At 42.4% G+C, this 12537-nt stretch overlaps 1 protein-coding gene across 12 annotated transcripts in view; it reads right to left on the bottom strand.

The window, feature by feature from the left end:
* Positions 1-12537, bottom strand: part of VPS13D (vacuolar protein sorting 13 homolog D) — a 236731-nt gene that overhangs the window by 133439 nt on the left and 90755 nt on the right. For 7 of the 12 annotated variants that reach the window (XM_074334033.2, XM_074334026.2, XM_074334030.2 and 4 more), the window contains 7 exons: positions 12382-12456; positions 8451-8556; positions 7077-7229; positions 5130-5265; positions 3971-4018; positions 1555-1705; positions 1247-1457 (listed from right to left, as the gene is read on the bottom strand). In XM_074334033.2, the coding sequence (XP_074190134.2) occupies positions 1247-1457; positions 1555-1705; positions 3971-4018; positions 5130-5265; positions 7077-7229; positions 8451-8556; positions 12382-12456 (880 nt within the window). The remainder of the gene's footprint in view (positions 1-1246; positions 1458-1554; positions 1706-3970; positions 4019-5129; positions 5266-7076; positions 7230-8450; positions 8557-12381; positions 12457-12537) is intronic. The other 5 variants (XM_074334029.2, XM_019756289.3, XM_074334031.2 and 2 more) reach the window with 3 other exon arrangements.

Here is a 12537-nt window from a genome sequence, read left to right as displayed (position 1 = left end):
ATTTGTGTTTAATTTGCTCCTCTTTTTCTACCTTAAGGGAGAAGCTCAGATTACTGACTTTATATCTTCATTATTTTCTAATATGAGCATTAAAGCTATACATTTCCCTCTAGAACTGTTTTTGCTACATCCTCCACATTTCAATATGTTTTAAATTTCCTCTGTGACTCCTTTTTTGGCTTGTGGGTTAATTAGAAATGTACTGTTTAATTTCCACATATTTGGGGATTTTGTAGGTATCTTGTTATTGATTTCTAGTTTAATTCTATTGTGATCATGAAATATATTTTATATGGTTTCAATTCTTTGATATTTATTGTTCTTTGTTTTATGGCCCCATAGATCGTCTCTCTTGACGAATGTTTAACACATACTTGAAATGACAATGCTACCTGGAGTTGTTGGTTAAAGTGTCTTATAAACAATTATGACAAGCTGATTGATAGCACTGTTCAAATCGTTTCCTATCTTTATTGGTTTTATTTGTTTTATAAATTACTGACAGGGTAGTGTTAAAATCACCAATTATAGCTATGTATTTACCTATTTCTCCCCTTAGTCTGTCAACAACTGACAAATATAGGTAAAGGGTATACTGGAATTCTTTATACTATTCTGATACCTCTACTGTAAGTTTAAACTAAATGAATGCCTGTCATCACTGTAAAGAAAACTAAAGTTGATAATCTTTAAATAGGTTTAAAGTCTAAGTTTAAAACATCTAACATCAGCAATCCAGTATTTTTTCCAATAGTAAATCTAGCAACATATTACTTATACTCTTCCAGAGAGGAAGAGTCTAAATGATTAGATAATTTTGTACAAGTCGCCAAGAAAAGTCAATATTAGGCCCATGAACCTTCATCAAAATTCCACTGAAATCTGTCATTTGAAAAATTCTTAACCCCAGGGTTTTGCTTCCCAATTGAGGAATGGGAACTGGTAATTTTTCTTCCCTCTCTACTTACCCCTCTTTCTGCTGACACGTACATATACGTTTCTAATCTTGTATGTGTGAGCAGTGTGTTTTTTGGCTGTTTCTCCCATATATTAGATGATAAGCAACAGTCCCTACCCGCACTGAGGGTTCACCCTTGAATTGTTATGAACTCTAACACCAGAACAGAAGGAATAAGAACTTTAGGATTTTAAATAAACACAACTGAATCACTAGGGGTCCTTAGGGAAAGAATAAAGGGAAAAAAAGAAAAGCAGGACTGACACGCCCCTGCAGCGCTGTGCGTACCTGAAGAACCGGCTTTTTTCCGTGTCCATTGAGTGGCACTCGCGTTTGCTGCTGCTGACCTCTGTCGTCTTCACTACGTTGGTCCAGTGAATGGGAGCCTTACAGAAAAATACACCCAGTCCTTTGGGCCGGGCCTGTAGCCGCCAAGAAGTGAGGTGCAAAGGCACAGCAAAGGAATCCCCTGGCATGATAGCGGGGAGCACCACAGGCTCTGCCACAGAAATAAGTGTTAGCGCTTTCGGGCAAGGTTCCACCCAGAAGTCTGACTGTCTCAGAATGAAAGGGAGACAGACTACGTCAGAACTTACTGTCTGGAGCAGATGGGCTGTCCAGCCTTAGTTCCATTGGTGTCTCAAGTATGTTCTTCACCATGAGGGCAGATCGGACGGTGATTACTTTTCGAGCACTGCCTTCCATGGTCACCGCAAAGACCACCCGAACAGGTGGGAGCGACGAGAACTGGGAAAAAGACATACAAGTGAAAAGGGTGTAGCTGTGCTTTTCAAACAAACACACGAAAATGCAATACTAACCAGAATGCCTAAATCAAAAGCATCTTATTACCACTGTAGCTGTCTGGTGAAATTAGGCATTAAGCCCTAAAACCACTCAGCTTTCATAGGAGTGACTAACCCATAAACATACACTATTAAAACAGCCAATTCTAAACGTTTTTATAAAAGTAGATAATCTACCGTGTTTCCCCAGAAAATAAGACCGGGTCTATATATTTTTTCAAACAAGTTCCAAATTATATTCAGGGGATGTCTTATTTTTTCATGTACAACAGTCTACATTTATTCAAACAGTCATGTCATCTTCTTCTGGAACATCGTCATAATGTACTAAGTGCGTCTGTCTGGTTGACAATCCTAACTGGGGCTTATTTTCGGGGAAACAAGGTATGCAGAGATGATATCACAAAGAAAAATCAGTCCTAGGCCTCTAGACACATTATAAAGAACTTCACTTAAGGCTGGTAAGAACCTATCAAATTTTCCAAACATCCTACAACTTGGTAAGAAAGTCTCTACTGGAAATTATCCTTCATTCACAACGCCACTGGGTTCCTACATATCAGCCCTTATACGGAAACTGTGAACAAAACTTATTTTCAACTCTGCTGGAGGGGAATAAAGGCCATCCAAAGCAACTAAAAGTTCAGAAACATTGAGGTAGGACTTTGCAAAACAGTAAATGATTTACCTTCTGTGGTATTTTTCTCCCAGACTAGTATTAAAGTGCGAAAACATTTTTTGAACACTAATAATGGGTTGAGTGCTGTCTAAAATATACACAGAAAAACAGAAGGAAGTCTTGAGATTATAACTTGTCTTTGTAAACTCCAGAGAGTGTGTAATAAAGAGTTGTCTGTATTGATGGGCCTTTCACGGCAACAAGAACTTTTTTTTTTCCTAATGTCATAAAAATCACTCTCTAGGCCCATATTTGTTGACATGCCTATAGAAAAATCAACATTTTTTATTTCAAAGAACTTTAAAAACAAAGTTCTCCTTCTTTGTAGTAACTTTCTAAGTTCCGTACAATAATCACTCTTTTATAAACAGGACACCCAGTTTCAGGAACTCAACACAATGGAGGAAAATATTTTATTTTTTGGTCTTGGGTTGCAGTCACTACTTTCTATTTCCATACGTTTATTCACACATTCAACATACATTTTGTGCTACAACCATGGGCCAGGAAACTTTTTTTTTTTAAGTATAAAACTCCACATCAGGTAAACAAAAGAGGTTTCTGAAACTATTATTCTTAGCATGAGTGTCTAGAACATACCGACAATGCATTTTTTATTGGAGAAACAAATGACACCCCATCCAAGCTTTTCATACTGCCAACTTTTTAATTAAAATGAACGGTATGTGAAAACCAACCTAATAAACAATAAAATGAAGAGCTCCATGTTTTGAACAGAGATTTGCAGGCAGTCCCAATGAAAAGGCAAACTACAACTTTCTGGAGTGTTCTTAGAGAACAAGCCCAGGTACAAGCATGACCAAAGCACCCACTGACCAGCCTAGTAAAGACCCAACAGAGCCAAGCCAAGAACAACTGCTTTAAATATTGATCTTGTCACCTCCAAATGTACCTGAAATGTCACATTTCAAAATTTACTATCCTAAGGAAGAAGAAATTATACGCAAAAACCTAAAAACATTTTTAATGTCATCTTGTGATGATGTTTCAAAAGCCAAATGGGGGAGAAAAAGTCTTACTATTTTTCATTCTTATTTATTTTCATGACCTTTGGGCCCAAACCTATGAAATACATATAGCTAAACAAGGGGTAATTTATACAGAGGGTGCCAAAAAAATGTACACACATTTTAAGAAAGGAAAAAACTACATTAAAATTGTAATACTCACTATATACCGATAACAAAAGATGAATACAAGTCGTGTGCATACATTTTTTTGGCACTCCCGGTATTTTAACTTAGAGAGAAAAGGAGACCATGGACCAAAACATTTGCTTTTTCTTCTCCTTGGCTGCAATACTTGGTCTCACATCCAAGTTAGGTGAAAACATTTTCTTGCAAGTTCTTGTAAAAGGAAGGTAATCATTAATAGAAAAGCACAGAGATAAATTCCAATCATTTATATGTCATAAAGTCCTCTGATCATCAAGAAATAAACACGTATATATGGTTCAGGCGCAGTATAAATACTCAATAGACAGAAACACAGGAAAATCATACTCACATAAACCTGGGGATGAATAATATTTGTTCTGCTGCTTGGGCTGCCGATCTAAGAAAGATTCCAAAAGTGAGAGAGTCAGCACACACCTAAAATCATAACACGCATCATTAAATTCAATGACAATGTAATTTGCTTGAAAGCGTGATGTTTGTAAACGTCACTCTTAGTAAAGTACGGTCTTCTATGAAAACACATTATCTTCAAAGATATGGGAAAAGTAACACTCATTTTACAACCATTCCAGGTACACAAATTTCTTCAGAACACATCAATGCAACAGAAAGTACCTCTGGGGGAAATTAGGCCTTTCATTACTAGACACGAATCTAGGCAGAAAAGTAATCTTAAAAGAAAGTTTCCTTTTCTAAGAAGCCTGGAGCACAAGAGAGGAACGGTAGAAAAAACAGTGTTCTCCAAGAACATTTTTCAAGAAGAAAGCAGGTCTGACAGGAGCTACCACATGTCTGCAAATCCACGCCACCCTACTTGTCACTGGCTGCCTAAACATGAGTGCAGCTATCGCAGGAAGCATCAGGAGTGCTGGGCCCGAGCACCCACGGTGGCCACGTCAGCTGCGATGCCAGCCTCTCCAGTACCTGCACGTTCATCACTCCCCTGGCTGGTCCTCCAACCCCTGGAACTGCAGGCTGGGGAAAAGCTTGGGCAAGGGTATGTGAGAGGATGTGAGATTAGAGAATATGTTAACAGTGGTCATCCATCTTTATGCCAGAGTGGAGACACTGGAGAGACAGCGCCAGAAGGGTAAAGGAGCAGCATTATAAGCAACTGAAAGAAGGGAGTATATAGAGGAAGCATAACAGTATGTGAAGTAAAGCCAATACATATTCGGCAGACTAGTAAATTGCCAGGGGGGCCAGCCGCGTATGAAATGGACCTGCACAGGTGAGGCAATACGTGTTAACGTCAATTTTACATCTTGTTTTTCTACTGCAGTTAACTATTGGCGGGCTTATCTACATATTGTTAACCAATGCTTGTGACTGAACTGAAAAGATCTTATGTCTTCTTCCTAGAGCTAACGGAAATAAGGAACAAGAAATCTTCACTAGAGCCAGGCTCTCACAGGCTGAGCTGTCTGACGCTGGCTTCAAGGGGGTGGGGCCAGGGCGCAATCTACAGCCATTCCCTAGCCACACACCGTAGAGGAAGATGAATTCTTATCTGGTGCTGCATATCGGAAAAAGGTGCCGACTTTGTCCACAGACACGGGGCTCACTTGCTCCCAGCCGTTGACTCTCACTTGCAGCTGATGGATCCGTAGGTCATGGGTGTGTCTGCAGGCACAACACAGAAAAGACAGTGAGCACGACCTTACAAAGGAAAGGAAAGGAGAGGCAGAGTCAAATCTGATTTACTACACGATGACAGAAAAACCCAGTTGGCTAAGCCTGCTGGTGATTGCCTAATGCAAGGGAAATGAAGAGGCTATATTAACTGGGTTTCACACTTAAAACAAAATTGCAAGATTCGCAAACCTTGAACAAGAGTAGCGTTTGCCCTCCTTTTGTATGAACCATGCAAATCTGTACATCAGCCCAGGTCTTTCCCTCACCAACCCCACCCCAACCTTTATAAACTAGTGACGTCAGCTAAAACCATTTCAGTGGGGTAGTAAAATGTTGTACTAGCAATTTAATCATATAACCATACTCTTGGAAATGCATGCAACGACACTTTCCCCTGGGTTCTTTGTTGAATAGCCTACTTCTCTCAGAATCACACTCGGTTATGTGGCTTCAGACCTACAAGACTACAGACAGGTTACGAGGTGGAGCCCTCTGAGTTTAAGGGCTGAAGTGCTCGGCTGGAACTGGAGCAGAAGGCAGTGGGCAGAACAGGAAGCACAGGAGGAAATGGCACATTTAATTCTATTTTAGATTTTGCCTAATTCAAGCCAGAAGTCTGAAATGGGGGACTGGATTTGAGGCTGACAGGAAGAAGGGAGGGAGGCAGGGAGTGGGATACAGTGTGCCAAAAGGGGAAAAGCCAGAAAAGGCATTTATTTTGATGAATTCAAGCAGAACAGTGGAACTTGAAATGGGTTCCAAAACATGGAAACTGACAAAGAGGTCAAACCCCTCCTGATATAACAGAGGCAGTGCTCATTAAGAAACACATCCAACAGTTCTATGAGCTTCTCCAGGAACTTTGTGGAACAGGAAAATGCCCAGAACTCATCCTTGGAAATTCTACCATGGCTTTTGGGTGCATATACCCAGCACAGCGATTTTTTAAAACTATATTTTCCCTGTAAAATCACCGGGGGCCCACAAGTTCAGAACTCTTGCCACGAGGAACAGAAGTTTGCTGGTACAAAGCTAGGAAAAGGAAGACGATTTTGACTTAGGAGCAGGTTTGCACACAAAGGCTTAGAGCATCACGAAAGCATACACTACAGAGGGCTGAAGCCCATCCTGCAAATCTCAGCTCACCTTGGAAACAGATATGAGGCTCAAACGCTAAAATCTTAACCTATTCACTACTCACTGGCTAGCCCTTCCACTTAACAATGTTTGCAAACAGAAGAACACTTTATTAGACATTTTATGATCTCTCAGTGACCAGCCATAACCTCTTTAACGTGTTCCAGTCCCTTGGATGGATGTGTCAAGAATGAGAACATTAGCGAGCGGTCACCCTAGATGAGCTGTTCTTATCCTCCTCATCATTCTGGCTCTGCTTCCTGAAAACATCTGCTTGCTGAAAGTGCTACGTGGCACATATGTATCGTAAAATTGAAATCAACAGGCTTTGATAAACTTTTAAGAATGCCTTGTCACCACTGCATCATGAAAACCAGGCTAGGAGGCAATGAACTTGAGTATTACGATCTATCTCTGCTTCAACCAAATTACGGAAAAACACAGGTTGTCACCTCACCATGCCAAATAAAGAGGTAATTAATGGGGGGGGGGGGGGGGGAAGTACGTCCAAGATAGAAAGACAGTCATATTTTTTAAAAGGAAACACAAATTTTCAAAATACCTTTTAAAAATAAAACATTATTTGTGAAAAGACAGAACACTAGGGACTATCATATCGTATCATATCGAGAGCGGGGGAGGGAGAATAAACCACGTTTTACCTGTGTCTTAGCTTTCCTCGTGCTTCAAATTCAAAGGGAATCTCTTCACCCGTGAGGACTTCCCGCCATTCACTAACATTGTGAGCATCATCAAGAAATGTTCCATTCCCTTCTGGAACTATCCCTGGACTCCCGCTGTGAGAGAGTGCAGCCCTGGAACCAAATCAGACAATACCAGCTCGTCCCTCTGTCACACAGAGCTGGGAGCAGAAACCCTCCCGGAACTCGACCATATAACCTGACTACAAAGGATGACCTAAAAGGTCAGTAAGCAAAGTTACCTTCATGGTTATTCACAGCTTATCTGACACTTTAAAAACAGCTGATAGCTAGGGGCGGCCGGATGGCTCAGCTGGTTAGAGCCCGAGCTCTTAACAACAAGGTTGCCAGTTCAATTCCCACATGGGATGGTGGGCTGTGCCCCCTGCAACTAAGATTGAAAACGGCAACTGAGCTGCGTCCTCCACAACTAGACTGAAGAACAATGACTGATGCGTCCTGGAAAAACACACCATTCCCCAATATTCCCCAATAAAAAAAAATAGCTGAAAGTTATCATGGCACAGTCACTTGCCTCCAGCAATAGAGTCTAGTAGTCTAGTATATAAGGTGCTTTGTAAACTGAGTCATGATTTTTAAAAGTAGATATTTAAGTGATTACCTAAAATTTAACAGATCTAAACTCTTTTTTAAAAACATCTCCTGTAGAGCATTAGCATACTTAGTGGAGGCAGGGAAAACGTGGTTTCAAACCAATTGATTCTGTGACTCATTTCATGTACTTTGTTACCTAAACTGGACATATCAGCATGTATTTGGAAAGTTGAGCCAAGGTCTACACAAGCAGAAAGTTGTTAGAGAACATTCTCACTCGGCTTAGGTAAATTCTTATTCTCCAAACTCCACCCAATTCCATCTGGAGTAAAGGTCTGTAAGATAATTCTTATGGGAGGGGGAGGGGCAAAGGTGGGGTATGGGAGGTGTTTTCAAAGCAGTCTTGGAAGAAAAATGTAAAATGTTTGGTTGAATAACCATGTACAGCTTCCTTTAAAGTGGTGGGGGAGGGACTGAGGAGGAAAGATGGAATGACTTCTCTTTCACACTTGCCACTTGCATCCTTAATTTGCTTGACTTTCAACATAATGTACAGCAGCACCAGGACCTAATTTGGATAGTTTAGACTCAGGACCTACTTCTCTTGCTATGAGTCCACACAGCACCAGACCCTCCAACATAAATCCCAGCCAGACAGCAAGTTCCTGATTCAAATGGGACCCAGGAGCTTCAAGCAAGGCCCACCTTGCTCAGTGGGGTGGGCACACAGAGCCTGTGGTGGCAGAGGGGGCTCACGGGGGCAGACCAAGCACTCCTCACCTGGTGGGCGTGGTGGTCAAGGTGGCGAACCACAAAGTGCAGCCCGTGTGATTCCTCAGAGCGAACGGGACAAAGGGCTGCCTGCGCTTGGGGGCTTTTACCTCTGCTGCGGACAAAGAGAGAAGAGTGTTAGTATCCCCAGTCTGTGTGGCAGACCCTCCCCGGCTGTTCCCACAGACAGCGCCCCCAATGGTCTCCTGTGCAAAGGGGCTGAAGGTGGGGAGAGAGAGAAGGTACTGCCACAGGCGTGTGGGCAGGACAAAGGGGATCTCCACACGTGGGGCTGCCTGCTCTGGGGAAGACTCAGTCCTTCCTGCCGATGGACTCTTCCCAGCCCCCAATTCTCCCACAGCTCTCAGGGCCTTATCTCAGCAGAAGGCATCAGGGCCTAACTTGGCTAGAATCGAGAGAGAGAGAGAGAGAGAGAGAGAGAGAGAGAGAGAGAGAGAGAGAGACCCCCACTACCCCCAAGAAGTACACTCTAAATAGGTAACCCAAAGTGCACTAAGATCTATCACACGTACTTAACTAAACTCTGTCCAAAATGCCAGTCCTTTATCAAAGCCTCCTTTGTGTAAAAGTTACGCTTCAGTCTTATTCTGCACGCCACAACAAAATAAAAACATTCTTTCCTATTCTCTTATATTAATAGTTGGGTTTTTTCTTCCCTCCCTGGAAGATCAGAAATATACTATCCCAAAGCTTTTTAAATAAAATTTTTAGCTCATTTTTTGACATAGATATCACCACCGTCTGCTACAAGATACATACTATGGAAACTACAAAAGGAGCATAAAATATGGTTTCTTTTCACAAAATAGCTTCTAATCAGGGAAACTGGAAAGAGACACTGATCAATACAAGACTGTAAATAACCAAATTCTAGAAAGAGTTGACCTAACTATAAATACTGGAAGAAATCAGCGAAGTGAGAGACCATGAGGCCAGAAACAGCCGAAGAAGGCTGTCCAGTGCCCTGCTGCCCTGGATCCGGCTGCCAGCACCACTGCCCGACGTGTGGCATGGGACAGAGTGTCGTGAGGGGGGGCACTGGCTCCTCTAACCAAGGGCCTGCGGCTGCTCTACTGGCCACACAAAGAAAAGAGGAGGTGGCAGCAGGAACCACAGAGACGGCAGTCCAGTGCTGGGGCCTCCAGGCGGCCGTGCTCCTGTCACACAGACAGCAGCAACAAAAGTGGGTGTGGCCCCGCCTCCCTGTGGGTCCAGCTTTAAAGCACGGAGGCAGCCTGCAAAAAGACCAGGTCCCAAATGGTCTGCAGCTGTGGAGAAAAGGACATGTAGAGGTGACTGCCACCGCTGACTGAGAACACTGGAGCAAAAGTAAAATCATCTTCCAGGATGGCATGTTTCCTGCCGGCAGAACAAGACCACAGACTGCCGCAGACCCTGCCGCTCCCACTTCTTGAGAAAGGCATGGGGCAGTGTCCTAAGTCAGAAATTATGACTGCCTTTCAAAAAGTGATCCCTTTTTTTGTCCCTTTCATCTTCTAAAGTTTTCAGAAGTTAATACTAAAAACGCTACAAAACAAACAATTTCCGGTTAAGGCAAGTTCTAGTCTGGTAATGACAATGGCTCGGGGAAGTCTGACAAATGGCCATATGCTTAAAAAAAAAAAGAGCAGTCTACAGCGTGTTCCCATAATCCGTGGTTAGTCTTTAGAGACACCCCAAATACTTCCAGGGATATTCTCTGCCTAGAATATACCCATTTCTCTTCCCAATGGCTTCACTTTGGTTCCCAAGATTTGTTAAAAAAAAAAAAAAAAAGTGTTCACCAAGTAGAAAATTAAGGAGTAGCTGTGAGGCTGCTGACTAGAGCAGAGGGGGAGTAAAAACTTTAAGAGCTGTCTGCAGGGTAAACAGTCCTCATTGGGGCACCTTGAAAGGCACCTCCCTCTCCACAACTGCGCTGAGAGCGCTGCTTTATTACAGCAGATAAAGGACCCAGGAGGAAAGGAAGCCAGATGTGCTTTCATATCCCACTGTGAGCCAGACTGCAGGTTTCCATTTGCAAATTAGATTTAAAAAGAACAGGTGGCAAATGGCTTTGATCACATTGTAATACAGAATAAAGTGCTAGGAATCCATATAAAGATATTCACAAGTATATTGCTTTGGAATTACACAGCCTACCGTGTTTCCCCGAAAATAAGACATAGCCGGACAATCAGTTCTAATGCGTCTTTTAGAGCAAAAATTAATATAAGACCCAGTATTATATTATATTATATCATATCATATATTATATTATATAAGACTCGGTCTTATAGTAAAATAAGAGCGGGTCTTATATTAGTTTTTGCTCCAAAAGAAGCATTAGAGCTGATGGTCTGGCTAGGTCTTATTTTCAGGGAAACACGGTAGGAAGGCACACTTCTTAGGTCCCCAAGCTCCTTGTTTTGATTACACATACCGGCACTGACTTCAGCAGCCTGCTTCTCGGAGAACAGAAATACATGGGAGTGCTCACAAGTCCAAACCCAGCAGCAGGGGACAAATCTGACATCTCCTGCGTTAGGGTCCAAATCTACTGTGGACTTGCCCTTGGCACAGCACCAGAGAATAAAAGTCCCAAGTCCATCAAAGAGAAAGGAATTCCCTGGTAGCCTCAGGAAATCGGCATCTACGGTAGTGACCAAACCTAATTTCTTCATGGGCTGAGAGAACCTGAAGCTCCTTACATCCAACTTTGGCTTCAAATGGCTCCAGCTGAGGACATTTCTACCCCTTTGGACTTGTTTCACAGAGCAATTTGACCATTACAAACAGCGTAGGTTTTCATCATATATAAGCAGCTCAGTCTGTCAGAAAGGACCTGGTTTGTAAATCATAATAGATTAAAGCCCCAGGCCCGCTACTAGCTAGTCATGTGAATGCAGGCAAGTTATGTGATCTCTCTGAGCCTCTGCGACCTCATGAGGTAAATAGGAATAATGCTCTGCTTAGCCTGAAAGAGTAAATAACTGACATAATGAAGCTCAGGGAATAAATCCATGAAGGTTCAATCATGGGCTTTCTTTGTGAACCATCCCCAAACAATTACCTCAGTAAAACCTTCCCAAAAAACGCCATAGTACTGGCCCATGTATTAATATTCTGAACTCCTGGTAAAGGAAGCTCTGTTGGCCTTCCCCCCCACCCCAATATTGAAGGTCATATGTTTATTCGACATGCATCAAACTATGCCATGACCCAGGCAGGATCTGGTGTCAGCCAAGTACAAACATAAATCATCTGATGATACGCACTCCTTCAAACAGATGGAGACATGCACATTGTGGAATTCCAATTCCTAGGTGTTTCTGGTGTTTTCTATCATATCTGCTTACTTACCAGCCAAATTCTCAAGGAATCATGCAAGGTCACAGATAGAAAGAAAGAGCATTCTCTTTTCTATCTCCTAAGCACCTCAATTCATAGCAAAAGAAGTTAAGGCTTGTGTCTAAGCAATTATTTACTGGGAAATACATCCTCGTTTCCTGACCATGACAGTTCCTATTCCACAGAGCCCCTTGCATTACCATAAGAATGAACGTTCACTGGAAATGCTATAAACAAAGATTAGCAGCACCGCTTGATGGGCGATGGTTTCCTTTCATTTACTTGCTTTTCATTATGAGACATCACCTCTAACTGACACTGCATGTCTGTGCATCAGACGCTGTGGCGTGGACGCTACTTCTACCGAGGGTTAAGGCAGATGGAAGAGACAGCATACAAATCAGCCCATCACTTCCTTCTTATATGAGGTGTCGCTGTGTTCATTAGTTGGAAATCTCTTTCTGGCTGCTAACCCAAAGTACTCCAACCTGGGTATACTCCCACTCGGCTCCCATTCCCAGAAAATTGGTGTCCAAGGCAGTTCTCAAAACAGGAAAATGAAATAAGCCCTCGCTTGGCTATACTGTACCTCTAGCATACATCTGGTGCTCTAGGTTAGTCAGACTGGCTGTGCTCCTAGTTCTAAGGTAGACAAGGGGAAGGCCTGGTAGACAGGAGAGACAAAGTTAGAGTGAGAATAAATGGAGTTAATAAGAAGACTCACCTTCAAAGCATAAGCACAAGT

Source organism: Rhinolophus sinicus, chromosome 14 (assembly GCF_057876585.1).
Source record: "Rhinolophus sinicus isolate RSI-liver-muscle chromosome 14, RSI-T2T, whole genome shotgun sequence".
Lineage (NCBI taxonomy): Eukaryota > Metazoa > Chordata > Mammalia > Chiroptera > Rhinolophidae > Rhinolophus > Rhinolophus sinicus.
Note: the sequence above shows the minus strand (reverse complement) of the source record. Positions and strands in the feature narration are given on the sequence as shown.